Below are 24035 nucleotides of genomic sequence, written 5' to 3'. Positions count from 1 at the left end.
CATTGTGTGTGGTCAACGAAAACGAGGACAAATGTTAAAACTGGTCTACCAGCTGACCGTTGTGAAGTGTTTATGCATGCGGCAAGGTACGGGTATAAATTTCGGTCCGCTTACATCAAGTTTACGTCACGCAACAATTACCGGCAACAAAATTATGATTGCCTTGCTAGGAGCGCAGTAAATGTAAGTAGCAATCAAAGCTAGATGTTTTTTTTAAGGCAAATCAATATCTCTAACAGGAGTTTTGTAATCCTCTGGCTTGAAAATAAAATTGGATTGAAAATACGGAAACTGCTCCTGTTGCACGGTGTTCCAACAAGGAGAGTTGGAGGTGGAAACAAGGGTAAAATGCTCTTTTATGGACAGTAGACAAAAATAATCAAGAATGTATCAATAAATAAAACCTGAAAGCGCTTTTCAGATAGTTAACTCGTTTAAAAATGCTATGACCATTCAACCATGATAATTGTCCTTGTTTTGAAGCTTTTATTTTCTCTAAATAAGTTGATGCTCTGATTTTATATATTTTTGGAGATATTTTTTCTGATACTGCATTGTAGTAATTGAGACACGAATTTTCGCTACACCCCAGGTTTTTCACCCATTTGTGTTTGTTTAAGGTGAAGATTAATCGAAGCCAAACTTCAAATTTTCAAGAGCACAAATCTGGAGTACCGAACAGCTGAAAATCTGAAGTTTGAGCTGAAAACTTTCGATTGGTCACCACCAGCCAGTGAACAATCGATTAAGTTTTCAGCTTAAACGGATGATTGGTTCTCCAGATTTGTGCTCTTGAAAATTTGAGGTTTGGCTTCGATTCGGGCAGGTTTTTTTTCTCCTTACTTTTTTATTTGTTAGGCACTCCGTGCTCTTGGCCACTACTATGCCGAGTATCAATCTATTTATAGTTCATATTGCTATTTCTCTCATACCGAGCAGGTAGAGGCGAGTGCTGTCATTCGTCCAATCCATATCCATATCGAAGTCCATTGGTGTGCGGTGGTTCATTTTGCCATGTTTCCGTGTCGTGCGAAGCGAAAGCGTAACCTCGAGGCTACGGGACCCCCCTATTATTCGGGCATGTTATTGTATTGAAATGGGGCTATGTAAGTGGTACAAGAATTTGTGTATCTTAGAACACTAGTGACGTACGATAACAAAGTCTCTGAAGTCTGATAGCCTGAAAACGAGAACGAAACTCGCGTTATACAAGACACAGATCTTTCCGTTTGCCCTATATGACCTTGAATCGTGGAGATTGAAGAAAGTAGACTAGAGCGTTATCGGGATGGATGTTGTAAAGCGTATAAAACACAGTAGTCTGTATTGGGCTGGTCACGTTGTCCGTTTGCCGGAAGAACGACAAGCAAAGAGAATCGAGACGAGGCCGTCGACTTCATGGTAGGCCGCGAACACGAGGACTTTTTGCAGTTGAGGAGGACCTAATGACATAACGTTTAGGGCGACTGGAAGTGAGGAAGAATCATCCAGTCGGCGTAGATTCATAGCGATTAGTAGCAAATTGTGGCATGTCAACTAAATAAAAAAGACGTCAGTCAGACTGTAGTTAAAGATTTTGCCATGGCTTTTATACAAAACCCCTGGATGCAAGAACAGACGCTATTTGAGCCGCACCTTATTGATCAACAGACGCTTTGTGCTCACCTTCTCCCTCTAGCTGATGTTGCATATGGATGTGATAAGATAGCAACTACCAATCAAATAATCTTAATAGATTTTATTATCTGGATCAAATGAGCACATTTACGCTATTGGTTTTACAGATTTCCTAAAAATAACTTTGACCTATTGATAAACTGTTTTCAGCAGTGGGTATTTTCGCTTTTCTGCAGGTTTATATGCATGCTGATAAACGCTAACCAAACGCCAATAGTCAGGGTAACCGGAACCCTTCTTCCAAAACGCAAACGGAGGAGCTAGGGTGTCTATAATGTAGTTTTTCTTGCTGTATGGTTCACGCGGTTTGGGAATCGTAAGTTTTTTCGGTTCATTTTTCTGGGAGCAATTAGATATGCCGCTGTCGAAGCTGGCGACGGTTCCAGATGAATTACTCTGTGGAATTCCGGCTTTGAAAGCGCATCTAAATTCATGTTGTACCTTGTAGGTTACTTCATCCGAAGGGGCGTTATGACATAGACGGGGTATTTTATTGTCTTTGTGCTTATCTGTTGGTGATCTTTGCCTGGAGCTATGCGATCGAAGTTCTTGCTCCGTAAGTTGAGCTAAATTGGGTGAACCTTTCGATCGTTGCTGAGTCAGATCAGGAAGCTCAGCTCCATCAGTTTTAGTAAGGTCATCGTTACCGTTTGCGTTCTTAGACCTTTCTAAACGTTCTGCTTTCGCTGACTTGTTGGATTTTTTAGAATTCGCGCTACCGTTGCATTTGCACCTGTTAGCACTATTATAGTTTTTGGTATACTCTTCATGCTGTCGAATGATATCGCGGTCGAAGAAATCTTCCTCTCCAAGGGTATTGGAAAATACTCCTCCAGAATGAACAACTAAAAAAATAATAAAATGCTTAAAATTATTAGGATTCATATCCTGCATATCGAACGTTACTACCATTTGGTAAATTCAATTCCTTGGGTGGTTCAACAACCTCAAAGATCGGTGGAGCAACAGAAGGCTTTGAACCATCCATGTAAATTGCACGCCGTGGCTCCCGTTTAGTTCGGTAGTCCCAGCCTATCGCCAAATCCATAGCCCCGACTTTTTCTCGTTTCTTGAAATCTGGTATTCTTTCGTTCAGACCAGATGCACTCAGTGGTTTCGGAATTACGCCGCAAGTTTTCGGTCGGTATACTCTGTACTTGGTGCATTTCGTTGGACCAGCTTTGTAATTTTTGCAACCAACACCTTGAAAAATGAAATCAATTATTATGCACATGATTTTTATAATACATTCAAATACCTGTTGCATATGGGCCCACCTCCAAAGCGGCCCCTGGATTCGCAGATCCAGCGACCTGAGCTTTCCTGAAGGCAATATCCATAACAGCGTCTGGCAACGGTTGGTGTTCCAGATTTTCTTGGGCCATTTTTCGAGCCGTTTCGAAGTTGCATATCGCTGGTATAAACGAAGATTTCGGCCGTTGGTTTTCAATTGGTCTAGTAATATCTAAAATTTGCTCAGGCGTCAGCTTTCCATATTCAGGTTCGTTGCGGGTTTTGGGGCGCAGGTTCATACTGTTGAACTTGTTTATGATCTCCGCTGAATATGCAGTATCCATTGCAATTCTATCGATATGAATTTCGTCGCTTCGTAAAAATGGAATATTAGTGAATAAACCATGCACAACATATTTTTATATTGCAAAATTTACCTGTACGCTTGAAATAGTTGCCGGTAAATTAAAATATATTTTAAATTCAGTGCGCTTCCTTTAAAATCGACTTATTTTCCCATTACTTTGAAAAATTACAGGATGGGTTTGCATGGTTTTACTAACTACTACAATATGCCGCCTAGAGCAACGATTTACGGTGTGCAATACCACGTGAAGATCTCAGGCAAACACTCGTTCGTATCTTCGCATGGTGTCTACGTGATGTGCGTACACCAATTCTTTCTGCTCTCGGAAGTACCTAACGTAATAAAACAGTTTTCAGTGCTAAAATAACAGTGATACAAAAATATCACTTTTGAGTACTATTATTTCTACTATTGATCCTTGTTTGGATCCTTCGATTTTCCGTAGGACCCGTTAGCGAAAGCTAGCGGTCGTATTCATTCTTAGACACTGTCTTGAGAAAAAAACTTCTTAAAAGGCCACGGCCCAGATAGCCGTTGCGGTAAACGCGCAGCTATTCAGCAAGACCAAGCTGAGGGTTCTGGGTTCGAATCCCACCGGTCGAGGATCTTTTCGGATTGGAAATTTTCTCGACTTCCCAGGGCATAGAGTATCTTCGTACCTGCCACACGATATACACATGAAAAAATGGTCATTGGCATAGAAAGCTCTCAGTCAATAACTGTGGAACTGCTCATAAGAACACTAAGCTGAGAAGCAGGCTCTGTCCCAGTGGGGACGTAATGCCAGAAAGAAGAAGAAGAAGGCCACGTCTTCTTTCTTCTTTTTTTTATTCACTAAACTGGGTTGCAACCAAGAACAAATGGAAGGGTGAATCTCTGAATTCACAACTTCCTTTCAAAAAAGTGGGTTTTAAAACGGTCACTAAACGTGGCAAAAGAAAGGACGTTTCTCCGGAATGTGAATTTTCTTCCAATGATGAAATGGTTATTATTGATAATTGTATCGAAATGATAAATTAGACAAATTTTCAGAACATCAAATCGAAGCAGCCTCCTTGATTCAAGTGATGGAACAAAGAGTGCCGCCTATCGTGGTCAGTTGTCCCGAATTTTGGGGATTTAGGCAGGAGATCTTGAACTTCATTAGGGGAATCAAGGTCTCCTTCCAAACCGCAAAGAAAGGAGACTGTCGCATTTTGCCGGAAACTCTTAAAGATCGCGAACTTCTTCTCAAACATCTTAAAGAGAAGAAACACAATTTATTTACTTATGACGACAAAACTCAAAGTCGTCTTGAAAAGTCTCTCAAGTGACTATAAGTCACCTTAAAAGATCAAAAATGGAATAAATGATTTACTTGGATTTTACCCAGTCCAAGTAATCATTATGAAAAAGAGAACCCAATCTGGCATTGTTCGGAAAGGGCTTTCTCAAGAATGTTATTTAGTTCACTTTAACAAAAAAAGATCTAAATAATATTGAAGATTTGGAAAAAGCTAGACTTATGTTCCATGTCCGTGTGACATGGGAACATTTCCAGAAACCTGGAGGAAATTACCAGAACCCCACTCAGTGCCGTCGGTGCCAAAAGTGGGGTCATGGTACAAAAAATTGCCGCATGGATGCCAAATGCATGATTTGCGGAGGTTCTTCTCACGCTAAGGACGTCTGTCCTGTGAAGGATGATACCGATAAGTTTATATGTACAAATTGCGGGAGCAATCATAGTCAAACTTTTGGGCGTGCCCTTCGCGTAGGAGAGTCGTCGACACTCGTACCAGGCAGATGAATGGTAATGTCCGTTACGATAACGGTCGTTTCCGGAATTCCCTTGGTAGATTATCGAATAATGCTCATTTTTCATTAGAGATCGCTTGAATAGGAATCATACCCATCAGGTGGATTATAATCATGCTCATTCACAAACTAGTGTTATTCCGTCGGGTAGCCGTTCGAATCTTTTAATTTCGATTGAATCTCAATCAAAATCCTATGCCGATATCGTAGCAGGTAATTTGAACTCTTCCCCTACATGTTTTACATACTATGAGTACCCGTTCTAATTGTTTCATATCAAATGGAAAAACCCTACCGCCCTAACTGGACAATTGAATCTAATGATTGATGTTCAAAGCTCCCACTATGACTGAAGCAGTCCAAGTTGGTGTAAAATTTACTAATCAAATTGTTATTGGATTACGTTTTTCTAATGGATCCAAAAAATTTGATTACCATTACCAGAGGACGAGCTGTTTAATTTTCTAACAGTTAATAACATACGTATAGCAGTTATAACTGAAACATATTTTCAACATATTTAAAAGAGATCCTTACTTTTTTGCTAATCGTAACGATCGACTTGATGGGGCATGTGGGGGAGTTGCAATCATCATTCAAGTATGTATTAAACATCGACTGTTTTCGTCATTTGAAACTAAAGTTTTTGAAACTTTAGGTGTTTCTGTTGAAGCTTACATAGGCGTAAATAGTGGTAAATATACTTTCATAGCTGCCTATTTGCATTTTCAATGCTCTGGACAGCAAGTTAATTTGCTCCAAACTGACTTGCGAAAATTGAATCGCAATAAGTCAAAAAAATTTGTCATTGGTGACTTTAATGCCAAACATCGGTCATGGAATAATTCTCAAAGTAATTCCAACGGCTGAATTTTATTTGATGAGTGCTCTTCAGGATATTTCTCAATTCAATATCCTGATAGCCCTACATGTTTTTCCTCTTCTAGAAATCCATCTACGATTAAATTGGTCTTAACCGACTCTAGTGATCTTTGTAGCTAATTAGTTAGTCATGCTGATTTTGATTCTGATCATGTCCCTGTTACATTTCAAATATCCAATGAAGCGATTCTCAATCCTATCAGCTCCACTTTCAATTATTTACGAGCCGACTGGAATACATATGAAACGTATATTGACTCTAATCTTGATGTTAACATTTTTTTACAAACTAAACTTGATATTGTCAATGCTCTTGAAACTTCAACAAATTCCATTGTTGAAGCCAGGAGCATTGCAATTCCAAAATGTGAAGTAAAATTTGAATCCGTGATTTTAGACGATGATCTTAAACTCTTGATCCGTCTTAAAAACGTAAGGAGAAGGTAATTTCAACGCACTCGCGATCCTGCTATGAAAATTATATGGCAGGATTTGTAGGAAGAAATCAAGAAACGTTTTGCACAATTAAAATACCAAAATTTTGAAAAAAAAGACTTCTCAATTGGACCCTGGCTCTAAGCCCTTTTGGAAATTATCTAAAATCTTGAAAAATTCAAAGCACTAGCTATCCTGCTATGAAAATTCACAGGACTGAAACGCGCCGCAAATCCATAATTTGGGAAGCCAGGGATAAGCATATTCCATTTTTTTCGAAACTGAAAGCCAGGAAAATCTGTTAGTGGAATCCGATTGTTCTACTAAACTATACATTATAATCAATGTTTTCTTATAAAAAGGTAGAATTCTCGTATATCGGTCAACTTCACTAATAGAAGAAAAATCGAATTTACAAATTTTCATCTAACACTTTCAGCTTCAAAATTTGCTTCTTCTCTTTGGAAGCATGATGATGACTGTCGTTCGACACGAGGTCCAACCGCAATTCAGTTCACTATGCATCCCATGGGTTGATCACAAACAATTTAGAAGCTTTGAACATGGAAATCGATAGCATAGCTCATGGATTTCATCATAACAATCTCATTACACAAATCAATGAATCGACCAACTTGAACATGATGATTATGACACAAGATAACCATAAGCAAAACACACTGAATCCGTGTTGGAGTGATGATCTATGCGTCCATAGGTTGACACATACGAATCTGAAGAGAAAGCTTCGGGAACTTATGTGGAAAAAATATGGAATCTCTGTTGTCGGTTGATGAATCAATCCATGAAGCAAAACACAGGAATTTAATGTGTACCACACACGAAATTTGCAAGAAAATCATAGCAAATCGATATGGACGTTCATGAATCGATCCATAATTTTAAACACACAGATCGAGCGTGTGGATTTTTATCAGTGTACAAACCGATGCCAAACAATTCTTTCCCAAAACGGCTTTTGCATTTTACAATAAGGTTTTGGTAAATCTTGATCGTTTTATTGGAAATAATGCAATGAAACTGCACCTTGCCGTATTCTCAATCCGTCGTATCGTTTTCAATTCTGTCGCAATCAGTTTCCAGATTCGTCTCACAACTTACGGCTCACTGTGATATAGTGAGTGGTCAAAATACAACATATCAACGCTATTATAAAATTTTTACTAGAATATATAGATCTACGGGCAGCTCCCTCTATTCCTTCAGCATGATGAAATATTTTAATTTCCTTTAAAATTCATTGTTGGCCATCAAAATTCAGCTCAAACATATTAACACAATTCCTTACAATTATGACATTTGCTCACAGTGAAAACAACACAAAGTAATCGTTTTTTACGCCGAGCATCGCGCACACTAAAGAGTCTAAATTATAAAGAGACGAAATCTGATCATATTCAAAATAAATCAGCTAGCAACTATGCCAAATCTATTACGCAGCACTGCCAATGTTGAATCTCACGCTAAAAGTGAGTCACAGGTTTTATGTATTGAATTTTCACAGGTTTGGGGAACGAATGAAAAATTGACTGAATGTGTGGAAAACCAATGTAATGAGTAGAGCATTCCTTATGCAAAGCATGAAAATTGCAACCGACACTCATGTATTCAGAAAAAATGCTACTTCAGAAGAAGCAAAATTTTCGTGGGCGGTAACATTTTTGTGTGAGCCGTTTTCAGCTTGTGTGAAAAAGTGTTTGACAAGTCTCCAGCTCGATTGGAATGACATTGACAGTAAACTTGGAATTCCAATTGGAACATTTCGCTTCTTTGCTTATAGTTTCTTTAGCGCACACTTTGATGCATAGAGGAAGACGGGGTAAGACCGCCCGCCTAAGCAATTTAATTCATATGTCAAAATAAAGAAACAATAAATCTTTTTTCGACGCAGCATATCGTTTTTTTTAAAGCCTTAGGCATGATCAAAAAATATCACAGGTGTTGTATTTGTAATAAAATATTTATTTCTTGAAGCTTGAAAAAGTGATGTCTTATCACGATTATTTTTTGCGACGGGGTAAAAGCGACCACCACGATTTTGCAAAAAAATATATCAGTTCCTTGTGATATTGAAAAGTACAATGTTTAATGAATTCTACATGGATGAACGTAGATATTGAATTATGTTTAGGGGTTATTAATTCAAAAAAACTTAGATATATACTTATTATCACCTTAAAACATATGTTTGCGCCAATCGCCGATAGCCATCAGCTTATAGGACACAAATCCATTTAGCTTTGCTTCGACACATAAATCTCGACGATATCCATTACATACCACTACAGGATCACTAACTCCTTCATTAGTGTCCGAGCAGATAAACTATAGTTCTACTGTTCTTTCTAATGTAAATTATAAGTCTATCCCATACCGTATCGATCGCTTCACGATCGAAGATAGGGCCGACCGCAGGTAGCGATCCGATGTCCAGAAAACATCGCACCCGGTCAGTAGGCAATCCAAATAATTGAAGCTAATCAGTCCCCAATAAACCATACATTCGATCGGATCGTTGCTTTTCTCACACGCCGCGTGTTTAAGTTATTGCATGTCGTACAGTTGTGAACCAGTCTGTTTAAGTGATATGCGTTTTAAGTTAGTGCGTTAATCCGACGACTATAGACCCAGTGTTAAGCCCGATAGTGAACAACATCCATATTTTGGAAAAATATGCGGATTTGGCTTGTATTTTTAACCAAATTGATTTCATTTTACTTGAATAGTAATGTACAACGTAGTTACAACTCTTAAAATGGTTTAGACATTTTGTTTGGTATAAATTAGGGGTGGCGGTCTTACCCCATTCATAGTGGTCGGTTTTACCCCGCCTACGCAATTTTTACAACTTTGGCCTTATTTCAAAACTAAATATTTACAATATCATATATCATATATCACTTCACTGAAGCATATTTCACATATCTGTTAAAGCATGGACGGGTGATTTGTTATATTTTTACAAAAAATCCCTTCCGAAATCCTTAAGTGAGCATCTGTTAATTTTAGATCAAATTCAATATTGACGAGCAGAAACTCTGTTTTTGATATTTGTTATGAAAATTTTTATGTAAATATCACCCTAAATGGCTCGTAATGTCAAAAATCTTGTGTTTATGGAAAGTGCTTGGTGAACTTTTAAGAAAACCGCCATTTTCATGCCAAACTGAGGGTGGTCCGTCTTACCCCGGCGGGCGCTCTTACCCCGTCTTCCCCTACAAGCTTTTTTCCTCAGTACGAGGAATTGAACTTTGTTTACATTCTCAATTTTACGCGGTCGTTGAGGAAATTTCATAAAATTTCGTGAATTATAGTACTTCTACGGCGTGTGATTGGAATGGAATCCTTCAGTGAAGCAGTACGAAGGTTTTCCATAGTGAAAATAAGCGCTCGGCGAAGTAAGTCACACAGGGGGGCGGGAAGAAACTTGTATCATAAAGTGGTGTGACTGGAGTCGATCGCTAAGCATTTCTTTCAAATCGTGTTCGTCCATACGATTTCGGTGGAAAAGTGCAAATTGGATAATTGAACTGAAGTTATTTATCAAAATACAGTAGTTTTATTGCATTTTTGGTGTACAAGTGTACGAACCATAACAGCTTTTACAAAATTACACTTGGAAAATGAATCTATGTCGTAAGTTGGAATATCCGTCGTAGTGGAACATTTTAAGTTTGATACGACGAATAATAGCGCTTACGACGAAGTAGAACGAAACCCTACTCTAGCGTATCAAATTATTGCTTCTACTTAAAAGTTTCAGAATCGTTTTTTGTAACTGTGAACAAGTTGCATCGCATTAGACATTTATTATTATTATTAGTATTAAGATGAAAATGTAAGTTATAGACTGAATAATTGAATAAATAAAATAAAAAAAAAATAATAATAATAATAGTCTTATTTGTTCTATAGAAAAGAAAGAATCCCTTTTCAGTATAATGAAAAATTGAGGCAGAAACAGTTTTTTTTCAGTTTTTCTTAGCGATGTAATTTTTCATGAAAAATATCATCCATTCTGACTTATACTTCATTAAAACAAATCCCATATCTTTTTTTCAGATGTTTTAGAAAATTTGCAATTGCTTTGATAAAAAATCTTTGTTTTTCCGATGCTTCGATTGAAATATGGGTTTTCAAAGAAAAGACTTATATGGTCATTTTCCACAAAATTGGCCATAACTCAAAAACGAAAAAAAGTACATTTCAAAAATTTCAGCGATTAAAGCTTATGAAATAATCTTCTCAAAAATATATTTTTGAAAGTTTTCCACTAATTGGAACATAGTTTTCCGGCTTTTCTTTACGAATTTTCTCAATGGTGGAAAATTTTGTGGAAAACTGTTTCCAGTTAATATTTTTTTTTATTCCTGAGAAAATTTGCTTTCATTTTCATAAAAAAAAAACTTTGTTTCTACGATGCTTCTTTCTTGAGTTATGATTTTTCAAAGAAAAGGCCCAAAATGTCAAAAATATTTTTTTGAAAATTTTCCAACTATGCTCCAAGTTTTTCCGGCTTTTCTTTACGAATTTTCTCAACGGTGGAAAATTTTGTGGAAAACTGTTACCAGTTAATATTTTTTTTATTCCTGAGAAAATTTGCTTTCATTTTCATAAAAACTTTGTTTCTACGACACTTCGTTCTTGAGTTATGATTTTTCAAAGTAAGTTGTGTCAGAGGAAAACAAAAAAATTCCAACTGAGTTTTCCGGGAAAATAAGCGACCCTGAATTTTTCTCAATTTTTTTTTATTCATATATTGTTGAGCCCTGCCTGTGGAAAAAGTTTCATGAAAATCTGAGACCCTTCGGCCCACTTTGGACGGAAATAAAAAAAAAATCCCCCAAGGACAAATAGGTGGGCCTTAGTGGCTTGTTACTCTCTTATACTCTTCCGACCGTAACTTATAAGTATTGTCAAGAACTGCTACAACAAGAGTACAATATGGTAGATCTTACCTCGTAACGTACCTCGAGAAGGTAATCTACCCTCGTTAAGGGTACTTGCACAAATGGAAGATTTCTCATGGAAGCAAACTCGACTAATAATATGCCCACAATAACCAAAAGATTTTCATTTGAAACCTTCAAGTAGACATGTTGTCACGATGAGAGGGGTTCCAATGAATTGGTCAGATGAAAATAAGTATCTAGGGCTCATGCTAGATAAAAAAATAACATTCAAAAATCACATTGAGGGCAATCAAGCCAAATGTAACAAATATATAAAATGTATGTATCCATTTATTAACTGAAAATCGAAATTTTGTCTCAAGAACAAGCTTTTGATCTTCAAACAAATTTTCAGGCCAGCCATGGTGTATGCTGTACCAATATGAACTAGCTGTTGTAATACCAGGAGGAAATCTCTGCAGAGGATTTAAAATAAAATTTTGAAAATGATTCTGAAGGTCCCTCCCTGGTATAGTGTTAATGAGTGACATAGAATATGCAATGTTAAAACATTGAAACAAATGACGAACAAAATTATTAATGATGTTAGATAAAAATCGTTACAATCTTCTATTGCCACGATTAATTCGTTGTACACTTAGGTTAAAATGATTGCAATTTTTTTTTTATTAGCAGGTGAAAACAACTCACCTGTAAAAATTCTGAATCGCTACGGCAAATGAATGTAATATGTTATTAACAAAATGTTAATAAATGCTCAATTCAGTTTTACCAAATAAGGATGATAGAGCTTTCTAACTAGTGTGAAAATGTTTCAAAAATACAATAATGAATGTTTTAGTACTTAACTGCTCAACTTGGACTTTTAGCATTTCTACTAAGAATTAACGTTAAAAAGCATACTACGCAAGATAAATCTGATGAATTTCATTAATTAAATAAATTAAGTTTTTTGACTACTATACTACTTTGTAAAAATTGTAACTGCTGTTGGCATCGACATGTGCGCACGAATAATGGAGCCCCCACGGCGCCTGTTGACTTGGCGGTAAAAATCTTTAAACATGCTTTTGAAAATTCGTTACTTTATTCAGACTCTTTTTCCTCAAAAAAAAAAGTGTTGGTGGTTTATGAACGGCCTTGAACCAATTTTATTATTTTATTTATTTTTATGTCTTCCATAACAAAACTTTACATTGAAACCTATTTATAATTTATACTTTAAAAATGTCTTAGTTCTAGCAGTTTTTACGCTGTGTGACACTTTATGAATCCAGTATTTCACACAAACATCTAGGATAATGCTACAGAATTCCGCTTTTTCATATTTCCATGTTCATTGAATTTGTAAATGTTGTCTGGATTTATTCATAAAAATCTACGAATTGACCTTTAAAAGGTCGTTTCTAGCTAGCTGTCCACAGGAACACGTGTTAGAAAATTGACAATAAAATACAGCCAAATTGGCAACAACGAGAATTCAGTAAAATAGTTGGTTTATACCGAGATCAAGAGCGTTTTTACTGAGATAACAAAGCATTGAAATGGTTAACCATATTGTGAAGATTATTATTGAAATAAGCTGATTCACAAATTGTGGGTGATTCAACTGTGTGGGACGACTGTAGCATGATCTAGCCTGAATCGTAAATCCGAAACACCGTGTAAACCTGTGTAACATTCCTAATTTAATATATTTTTAACTACCGTTGCTATTCTGCTCCCAACGCAAGCTGATCATTTACATACCACAAATTGCATTAAAAATGCATGAAGCTGTCACCAAGCAGCGACACTCCGTACCAATTATCACTCAATTTCAATTTGAGAAAATGTGACCTTAACCAAAAGAAGTGTGCGGAGTACATTTGCCCAGCAGTACGTCGTCGGTGTAACAATTTGGTGATTAGGCTAATTAAGATTGAATGCTGCCAAGCGTGCGAAACGTCGCTACGCTTTTGCCACCAGTTTCACCACCCTGCAGAATCAACACGTGTTGCGGCAACAAAAGACACAACATATTGTTATTATTCACCCCTGATGGCATCTTATGTTTACCGTAGCAGCTAAGCATACCAAACATATCACTGCAAACACAAAAGTCTGGAAAGCCTGTGCAAATCTCCTTCAATAGGATACGCCCCTTTTATCCATGGTTTATTGAGGGATGTAATTTTCATCTGTCTGAATTCTTCTCCCGAGATACATGTGTTTAAACAACTGAAGGGTGTTTGCACAAAGTATCCTGGGAGCAATTTATCACAATTTAATTCGTTTATCGAAACCGTTTTGCATTATTAATAACGAGTATCCATGGTAATGCGAATGATTCTGGCAATAGTATGATTACTTGGAATAAAAGTATGTATGTGAAATTTCTCAATAATTCTATGCATAATATATATATGCCAATAAGTATAATTCATCAATTTTCATAACCTCAAAATTTGACAAAAACATCAAGTGTTATCAACAGTATTCCTTTGTTTAAAACTCAATCATTTGCCTTAATTTATGTACTAGATCAATGTATAACAGATATAAAAAATAAAAGTTTTCGGAATAGGTATTTAGAATTTTAAACACAGGTGAACAGACACTTTCGTTATCTAAGAATCTCGTCTGTATTAGGGTGTACCAGAAAAAAATCGATGTTCTCAATGCTCGAAGAGTCAAAGGCACTAGAATAAAAATAGCATTTTGTGGAACATTTCAACATTATAAAAATCTTTTAAAGGGCTGACGGAGTTGGTGGTCTGATGGCTACCGCTTCTGCTTTATAAGCAGAAGGTCATGGGTTCAATCCCAGGCCCGTCTTTTTCCTCGTATTTTGTAGTTGTATATCTCTCACTTGCTTCTATCTTCCATTCTAAATCTATCACACTTAAACTATTCGTTCATAGCAAACGCTAGAACCAGAGACGGACAAGAAACCGTTTCCCCAACGCTTCCATTCTTCCACGCGCATACCTTCCTTACGCCTGATTCATAGGCAGTCTGCTAACCACAAAAGCAAACCTCTCTGCCATGCCTTTCCGTCAATCCATACACTCCCGCATGTTCTGGCGTAGATGCAGTGGTATATACGGTCTACGTGAGTACCAGCATAATGCATCATCAATTCCTCCCCCTTCCCCACATTGGTCTGCATTCTGACGTGGCAGGCACCATTGTCGCCTAAAAATAGAAGATCACCGGCACTTATACACTGAGGATGCCTGTTAGTCCCAAGCAGTCATTCGGTTGGTTCCTTGTGTAAGTGTAGCTGATTTGGCGATACTGGAGTAGCATCCACGGGCGGCAAATCAAGCTCAAGCTCAAGCTCAACATTATAAAAATCTTTTAAAGGTTCCGCCAGATCGATTTATGGAAAATTATATTTTTTTGATGTTCCCTAAGTTTTGCACCAAAAGTTGCGTAATGTATGACTTTTCGAATGCCGCTTAAAGAACAGTTTTATCGAACCAACTCCATGAGTTATGGGCGTCTAAGAATTTCATAGCTTTTACTTAAATTTGCTTATAACTTCAAAATTACAAAAATTACAAACTTGCAATGTTTCGCGAAAATGTGTATCATTACTTCGTCTACAACTCTTCTGAAGACCACATTCACGTTAAACAAGCAAATTAAACCAAAATAACTGATTTTTCGTGTCCACCCTAAGTTAAAACTTTCAGAATCAATTTACTTATCTCAAATGAAAAGTTAGATCAAAAGTGTCTTCGACCCAAGTTGTTCGAAACAACATTTGCTAAAAGTTTGCTGAAGAGCGCATCCACAAATATCATCAAACAAAAAAGTTAGCGTCAAAATTTAAACTTAAACAAGGGCCACCTTATTCAACTTTTTTTGTAGAAGATGAAAAACTCAATTACAAATAACTTTTCTGAAGACATCGAACGTCTAAAATCAACGAGAACAGAGAAAATACTTTTTTCCAGCTAAAATGTTCATTCGGACCATTGTGCACTGTTTGTGCTCAACTAGTTTGAAAATCACAAAACGTGTACTGGTCCAATCCGGACCTTTTGACATGGTTCAATACGGACCCTTTTGATTTTCAACGAGCACTCAGTCTATTCCAAGAGTTCAACCCGTGAAAGTCTTCACAACTTGGTAGAAAATCACAAAAGTTGCAATATTGATCGATGGTGCCTTTGTTTCTGTTGCTGTCAAGAAGAAGCCTTCGAAAAAAAATAAGAAATACAATAAACAACCACAAAAAGAGGAATCAATAAATCAGCTTCATGAAAAACAACTCCATAAAAACCACAGCCAAGCCGTATCCGCGTGATCTGGCGAAACCTTTGAACGTTTTTTTTAGAAAGTTGATTTGTTGTACAAGAATGTTATAAACAATATCTTTCTGTCCAGAGTTGCACCATGATTTTTCAAATATTGTTTTCCTGGGACACCCTATTATGTATACATTATGCTCATTTCCTAAAGCAATCTTCAAGGGTGATGAGTGTATATTTAATTTCATTCTACTGCATAGCTCCTACCAGTAAACCGAGGGGGATGAAACGGAATTCCCCCAAGCGTCGTCAACATGTGCAAGAAGACCACGTGCGTTGCTTTGGTTCGGCTATGGGAAGGGAAGGATGTACAGATAAATAACATGCCGGATTAAAAGAAGGACAATCGGAACAAGTGTTACTTTTTGATTGATTTTAAATAACACCCTTAGATACGCCGAGTGAATTACTCTGAAGAGGCGTGTAATGATTAGGGATACGATTCAATGCATCAACAAAATTGTAAAGGTATCGTTACAACCTTGACATGATTAGATTTGGACTATGTTAAAGCAAATGGTCGTGGTGGCAAACGAACAGCTATTCGGCAAGACCATGCTGAGGGTGGCGGGTTCAAATCCTGGTGGTCCATGATTTTCTTCTTTCTGGCGTTACATCCCAATTACAGCCTACTTCTCAGCTTGGTGTTCTTATGAGCATTTCCACAGTTATTAACTGAGGGCTTCCAGTGCCATCCAGTTGACTATTTTTGCAATTGTATAGCGTGCGGCAAGCATTCAAAACAATCTCATTCTTACCAACATCCACGGGTGGGAATTCAATTGCATTTCTTGGCAGAAATTCCAGGGAAAAGAATATTTTAATTTGGTAAATCTATATTAAGTTGACAATTGATATTTTGTTTACAACTATACCGTTTAGTCATGAATTCCGAGCAAACGGATTTCGCACACTCGATGGTTTACAGTTAAATCTTGCAAAGAAATTTGATATTTCAAAAATATCAGATGATTTATGCCTATGAAAAGTATTTGAAGTCGCCTTCAATTCACATTCATTCAACTACCGTCGATGGGGGTGACAATGGGTCTAGGGGGTGAGATTGAGTCAAAACGGAAAAATATGATTTATGAAATATTTCAGCTAATAATTCTAATTCATTTGTTAGGGAACATATTATTACGCATAATTCATCGCAACGTACATTTTTAGAAATAGTAGTTTTTGTTTACTATATCAATAAACTTGTGTGCTGAAACTAGATAAAATTTACAACATTAAATTTCTCATGTGCAAAGTATAACGCATGTACTTTATTCTCTTTTGTTATATTAGTAGAAGGTGGAAAGTATTTTTATTACACTTGACACGTATTTTCTGGAATATATTTGATTTTTCCACAAAAAAAATCATTTTTTTCGGTACGGTGTCTAAAACATTAAAAATGGGGGTGAGATTGGGTCAAGCAAGAACGATAGTAAATGAAATTGCAAGTCCACTTTTTTTACATTTTACGGTGCCGGGTGTTATCTTTTTTCATTAAGATGCGTTTATTCTTTCATAATACAGCTTTTATGAAACATCAAACAAGTCTACTTGAGGATTTCGTGCATTGAATAACAATGCAACGCATTTTGACAACTTCTCAAACCAGCAACTGTGTTTCGTGCGCAACAACATCGTAAAATTTTATCAAATGGATTTTTTTTTTGAATTTAATTATTTATCAGTGTTTCCATATGATACAAACATTTCACGGAAGTACAAATGAGTAGGATCGTTGAAATACCTGGATTATGACGTTAACATCTGCCTGAAATGTATTGATCGTGGAAAGTCGCACCGAAATTGAGCTATTTGCGAAGGTTTAGAATAATCACTGTTTCAGTACACCTTTGGGGAAACTGAGTAGGCTTTATGGCAATGGAGATGAGACTTTGAAGACAATTTGAGGGAAAAATCAAGAAAATTTATGTAAACTTGACGATAAATGTTGGGTTTACATATTTTTTTCTCATAGCTCTTCATTTTTTTAGTATAATCATTCGTTTAAGTGGCTTTATCATACTTGCGAAACATCTTATATATATTTTCGTCTTGTTTGCATCGTATTTCATCAATATTTATCAGCTGTGAATAGTTTTGCAATCATATGCTCAAAAACAAGTTATTTCAATTACAGTGACCCAATGTCTCCCCCTCTATGGGGTGTGATTGGGTCATTTTTCATTCACTTGTGGTGCCGCTGTGAATAAATATGTTTCTTTAATTTTTTGAACAGTTGTTATTGTACCATCAAAGAACATACACACCAAATTTGAAGTTAATTGGAGTTAAATTGCGATAGTTATTCAATAAATAAATCGCACATATCCATTTTTGACCCATTCTCACCCCCAACGATGATAGTTCTGTAGTAAAAGTTTCAGAGAGGTAATTCAAAAGTGATTTCCATACTAATTTAAAACGCGTCCATACTAATTTAAAACGCGTTTACAGTCCAAATTTCATTGTGTTTTAGTCAAACATTAAATTTAAATATTACAATAAAACAATTAAATTCTTAAGTAATCCACCTCTACCCTCTAACTTATAATATACAATGGGTCATTTCAATTTGAATTGCATGCAAATCAGAGTGACTAATGATCGTGACAAGGTGACCCATAATAGTGCGGCCACTCAAACAATTTTTAATCAACTTAACCTGACTATACAAGTAAAGCACTTATCATGGCAATAGAAGATTGCAACGATTTATGTCAAAAACATTAATACCGTCAGACGGGACTACTTTTGATTCAGGGGTCTACTTTGAACACTCACGTTTTGGATTTATTTGAAGCATAAATATTATTCTGAACCATTTTGGCTCTTCAGCACTTTTATTAACTAATATAATATGCTCTACAACCTGGCATAAATATGTTGGGAACAACATCAACAATAACAGGATACACATGAAAATATATCAAAAAAAGGCCAAACAAATACAACTACAATTTACAAGGTACAAAACATTTGCTAAGTAAACATGGTTTGAGTTTTTCACATATCGTGCAAAGTTGTTGTGACGCTCCAAAACTATTGAATCGTCAAATGAAAATTGTAGTTTTATAAAAATAATTGATCAAAGGTTTGAATTTTACGGCTTTTATTTGGTTTGTACATTTTACAACACAAACAAAATTACAAAGGATTAAAAAAAGGGAATATTTTTATGCCATATATATTACAATACGTATAAACAATGAACTTACAACATAAACTTTATTAATTAATTTTTCGATCATATTATACATGAATCCGCAGTACAAAGTAATTGCATCCTTCACTTGCTACAATTAATCTACTCTTACGCCATCCCATATATATTGAGAACCAAAATGCTTCAAACATATGCAACATTTTAGTTGTTTGCGATCTTGCGGAACATTATTCGCATAGTTCATTGATCACACTATAAAAAAAATACTTTTAGTTACATGAAATAATGAGATCTTTCTACGTATTATTCATATAATATTAAGAATCCGAAATCGAAGAAATTTGATATAGCTGTTGATTAATAATTATTGTCCAACAATGTTCAAGCGTTCATTATAGAAACGTGTTTTTGTATGGAAATAATTGACCAAAGTCGTGGAAAAACGACGAGTTTCTGACAAGCTTTTGATTTTTGTTTGGCTGTTATCGCTAACCGTCTCTGGCTAATCTTCCGGAGGAATTTTGATGAGGTTTTTCAGAAGCAGGTTCAAGGTTACTTCTATAGCTGCAAACTACTGCAGAAAGTCTACTAGTATTTTATTCAGCAGGTCTATCAGATATTGGTCCGGTTTTTTGTCGAAATTTGTTCAAATATTTTGGCCAGAAAAATCAAGGTCGCTTTTTAAGTTTTACCAGAATCTTCTCCAAAACATTTCCAAGTTTTTTTTTACATTTTTCGTTGGAAATATGTACGAAATACACACCTGAATTCTTCCAGAAAGTTAGGAATCCCTATTTATCTTAACATTTTGATTCCCAAATCACACTATATTTGTATTTATAATAACAAATAGGAATCTATTTCTTGCTTTTTTTGTTTGAAAAGCTTACCCAGCCTTAAATTTTATTACTATCAGATCACGAAAATAGTGACTTTAGTGACTTGTTAGCGGCTTCCTTGTGACCAGTACGAAAAAAAGACCAAGTCACTAAAAAGTGTGAACCCATTGAAGAAGTCAACCCAATGTGAACTCATCCACGTGCTTGAACTCTAACAGTTTGATTTTTTCGGGGACGGACCTGGTGTAGTAGTTAGAACACACGCCTCTCAATATATCTTATCACGCCGAAGAACTAGGATTGATTCTCATCCCCGAGAAAGTCACTAAAAATTTCAATGACGACTTCCTTAGGAAGAGAAGTAAAGCCGTTGATCCCGAGATGAACTAGTCCAGGGTAATGAATCTCATTAAGATAGAAAAAAAAAATCTTAGAGTTTGTTTCTGTAACGAATACCCCTCTATCATTCAAAATAGCGATCTCTAACTTGATTTGACTTGACACCACTATGTATAAATAAAGATATATTGCCACAGAAAACATATATTGAAGAATGCTGTCAGGATTCCCTTATACCATAAACAATACTTAGACATTAATCCGTCATTATGTATGTAATAAAACATGCCATCATTCCATTACATTCCCCCAATAGATTCTCGTTGCATTATTTATGAATAGAATTCCAACAAACTTACACGAACTGCATATCATAGCTAGTTTGCAAAACAAACAACGTGACGTAGACTATAGCAACGAAATCGTTCCATTAATTGGGTAACTGTTATACGACTCAAGGTTGTTACGTTTTTGTGCTGTATCGTAGCAATAAACGTAATTGAATAAATAAACGTTGCAATATCACAAGTATGACGCAGAACTATTTCATATTTCGAAAACTGAATGTAAATATCTTTTTCTTGGGATCAATTTTATTGCTTATTAAAACTGATAATAATTTTACAGTTGGCCGGTTGCTTCTAAATGAGTTATTGTTATCTAATGCTGCACCTTCATGGCATTCAATGTGGTAAGGCTGGAATTTTCAGATACTGCAAAAAATGGTATAATTTAATCAATACTAACCAGAACCTCAGTCAATAGAATGAAATGTGTGTGTTATGTTATTTTACACATTTACTATCAATTTCCATCTGGTGAAAATTGAACGAAACGCTGTTAATCCTCTACGGTTCACTTATCTACAGCAACTCATCTCTCCATATACCAAAAAAAAGTACATCGAATCGCACAGTACATGAAGGCACTTCTAGACACAAAATTATGAAGAAATAACTGAACCCAAGAAGGATATCAACAGCCTGGGTATCGTCATAGCGACACGTGGGTTTTGTACAATGTTCGAGGTTGAATACAAAGGGGTGGATCACATTTTCTTTAATAATACCTAATGATATTTTCTTACACATGTGATATAAAAAAAACATTTAAAATATATTTTAGATGTACAGCATTACCACTGATCATTGGTTGTATTGGCATGTTAAATTTTTGAATTTTATGTAGTAACAGTAGAAATAAATAGAAAGGATCTTTAATTTACAGATGAGATGTATCCTCTGCACATCTATACTAACTATGCGTGTGATATTTGGAATTACCAGAATAAGTAATTGCCAACTCTTGTCTTGATAACTATATTTGTTTCTGATTTGCTTGAATTAAGAGTTATAATTGCTGAAATTTGCTCCTGTAATAATTAGATAATACCAAATTTAGTTATTTGAATAGCATAAGCATTGATTACCATACAATTCGTAGTTGCTACTCCGTGATTGATTGGAATAATCAAAATTGCACAGGAAACCAACAGAAGTGAGCTTGGGAGAAGCATATTACAGCAACTCTCCATAACTCGATATTGAAGGGACCATCGAGTTAGAGAGATATCGAGTTATGGAACACAAAACCAGTGCAAATGTGGTCCAAGGGACCATCGAGGAAGCCACTGTTAAGCTAAGTATGCTGTTCCGCTCAAGAAAAGTAAAAATTTCTGCGGAAAGAAATGGTCAAGAAATTTTCCACAGTGAGCTCCATTTGAAATGACATTTCTTTTCAACTGCGTACTGCGAACAAAGAAAAATGCTTTTCTTGACCATTTCTTGCAAGAAATTTTTCACGCATCGAGATAGGCGATTACTATTCTGTTGAAGTGCATACTTCGCTTTACTATGGAATGTTAGTGTGACGTCCATTGCTACTAGAGACCGAGATCACTTCTGCATCTCCATGGCTTTCACAGGAAAGAGTTTTGTTAGTGAGAGAGTTTCAAAGCTACATGATTAGGATTTACCTTAGTAGTGATACGATTCATTTTCAATGTCGGACTATTCAAACATTATTTTTTGCAATTACGACAAATAAATAAAAGAATGAGCCTTCTTTACCCGAGTGGTTAAAGTCGGCGGCTACAAAGCAAAGTCATTCTAAAGGTGTCTGGGTTCGATTACCGATCGGTTCAGGATCTTTTCGTAATGGAAATTTCCTTGACTTCACTGGGCATAGACAATATCGTACCTGCCACATGGTATTTTTTTACAAGGGGGAAATCTGCAAACAGACGCCTGAGAAGGTAACTCAGGCAGTGTGTGGATGCCACACCAACGACGACCCACTAAAACCAGTTGATGCACTGTACTTGAGCAATTCTTGTTGAACTATTCGACATACCCTTGGCCTCTTAATTATTGCTGTTTGCGTTTGACGTGCAAATCCAGTTCAACTGGACTTCAAATGCGGTAACACAAAGTAACCAAAGGATACTAAGCAACCATGATCGATGTCACCGCCAACCTAGCAAAGGAAACCAATCTTTGACTTCGCCTTCCTTGTTAAAAATCTTACCGCGTTTGGTGTTCCCTTGCATTTCAAACGCACACGGCAATACTGTGGAGTTGCCCTTAGCACACTACGCTAAGTAGCCGGCTCTGCCCCAGTGAGGACCAGTAATTCCAAGAAGAAGAAGAAGATGGTTTCGTCCAGACAGCAGTAGGAATGTTTGGTGTAGCTATTTGTTCACCAAACTTTGAATGGTTCGTCACTTCGTGTGTCGACATTATTTCCTTATACTTGGAAATTTTACATATCAATTGAAAATATTATATTTATGAGTATGTTTATATCTCACACATAATTGTTTTTCATTTTTTTTCACTTATCAAAATGTATTCTGAGACCCAACGATCCTCCCCATTAACAAACATCCCTCCCGTAACACGGGTAGATAACCTTTTCGATGTGCGTTACGGATTCTATGACACTACCCCGAACGCCACTACCCCGAATGCCACTACCCCGAACGCCATTACCCCGAAAGCCATTACCCCGAATGGGTCATTATCCCGAACGCCACTACCCCGAATGGGTCACTACCCCGAATGCCATTACCCCGAATGGATAACATTTTGAGACATATTCTAGTTAGAGAGTGGGGAGATAATTGTACGATACCTTTTGAGTATTTCACGAGTTTGGGTCAAAACTGTATTTTTCAAATATTAGAAGATAAAAAAGCAGCTAGTTGTTCAGCAAATAATTTTTACACACTAAGTTTTATCCTCTAATTTTGGGAAGATTCACACAGCCACATTGCAATGCTCTGAAGAACAGCCTATTTCGAAAAGAAGGGTGAATTTATTATGAGAAGGATAGCTATATTATGCACAAAACAAGGATGTAGTAAAGTCTCTTAATGGACGTCGGTAGTCACTTCCTTTACTCATTTTTATAGGTGTCGGGCATAAGAATTAAGATCTTCTTAAAGATTTTGTTTCGTAAACGATGGTAATGGAAGTTCACCCTGAGATAGTCGCTGCAAGTGTTGTTCTATGGAACCCGCCTAAAAACCAACCTAATAGACGGCCGTTCCGCTATCGCACTTGTACACTTGTACATGTTAGAAAAATTGGCGGCCTCTGATTGACGCTACAGTAAGAAGTTTTGTTGATTTGTGGGATCATTAATTTGAATTTCTGTGAGATAACCACAAAAAAATTTTTTCTGTGAGATAACCACAAAAAAAAGTACGAGGGGGTGGGTAGGTGTTAAAAATGTCAATTTTTGGCGAAATGAAATTTGTGAATGAACCCTTAAATTGCGAAGGTGCCCACTGAGCTGATAAACAGGCACTGTCCCAGAAAGAATGAGAAGAATATAGTTGCCATCAAGATATTTCGAAAGAATAGCTGGCATATCAAAGAAGGGAAAATATATGATGAACATTTTACCGACGAATTTTACGTGCCATTAATTACCAGCCTTCATTAGAGACGCATTTTTGCACGCAAAACAAGATACTGTACTGTATCTCATACTATTCGGGGTAATGGCTCATTCGGGGTAGTGGCGTTCGGGGTAATGACCCATTCGGGGTAATGGCTT

The 24035-nt window shown here is 36.4% G+C and overlaps 1 protein-coding gene across 4 annotated transcripts; it reads right to left on the bottom strand.

Moving 5' to 3' along the window:
* Positions 1 to 1723: 1723 nt before the first annotated feature.
* On the bottom strand, positions 1724 to 20935 carry LOC5564780. Of its 4 annotated transcripts, none has more exons than XM_021851950.1 (4): positions 20721 to 20935; positions 2936 to 3282; positions 2587 to 2880; positions 1724 to 2522 (listed from the first exon to the last, which is right to left on the bottom strand). In XM_021851950.1, exons 2-4 carry the CDS (start codon positions 3252 to 3254, stop codon positions 1807 to 1809), a joined length of 1329 nt encoding a protein of 442 aa, XP_021707642.1. In that variant the 5' UTR covers positions 3255 to 3282; positions 20721 to 20935; the 3' UTR covers positions 1724 to 1806. The 4 variants fall into 4 exon arrangements, with proteins under 4 accessions (XP_021707642.1, XP_021707645.1, XP_021707644.1 ...); XM_021851953.1 differs by having other exon boundaries at positions 2587 to 2856; XM_021851952.1 differs by lacking the exon at positions 20721 to 20935 and adding an exon at positions 3348 to 3571.
* Between the last annotated feature and the right edge of the window lie 3100 nt (positions 20936 to 24035).

This window comes from Aedes aegypti, chromosome 3, assembly GCF_002204515.2.
Source record: "Aedes aegypti strain LVP_AGWG chromosome 3, AaegL5.0 Primary Assembly, whole genome shotgun sequence".
NCBI lineage: Eukaryota > Metazoa > Arthropoda > Insecta > Diptera > Culicidae > Aedes > Aedes aegypti.
Note: the sequence above shows the minus strand (reverse complement) of the source record. Positions and strands in the feature narration are given on the sequence as shown.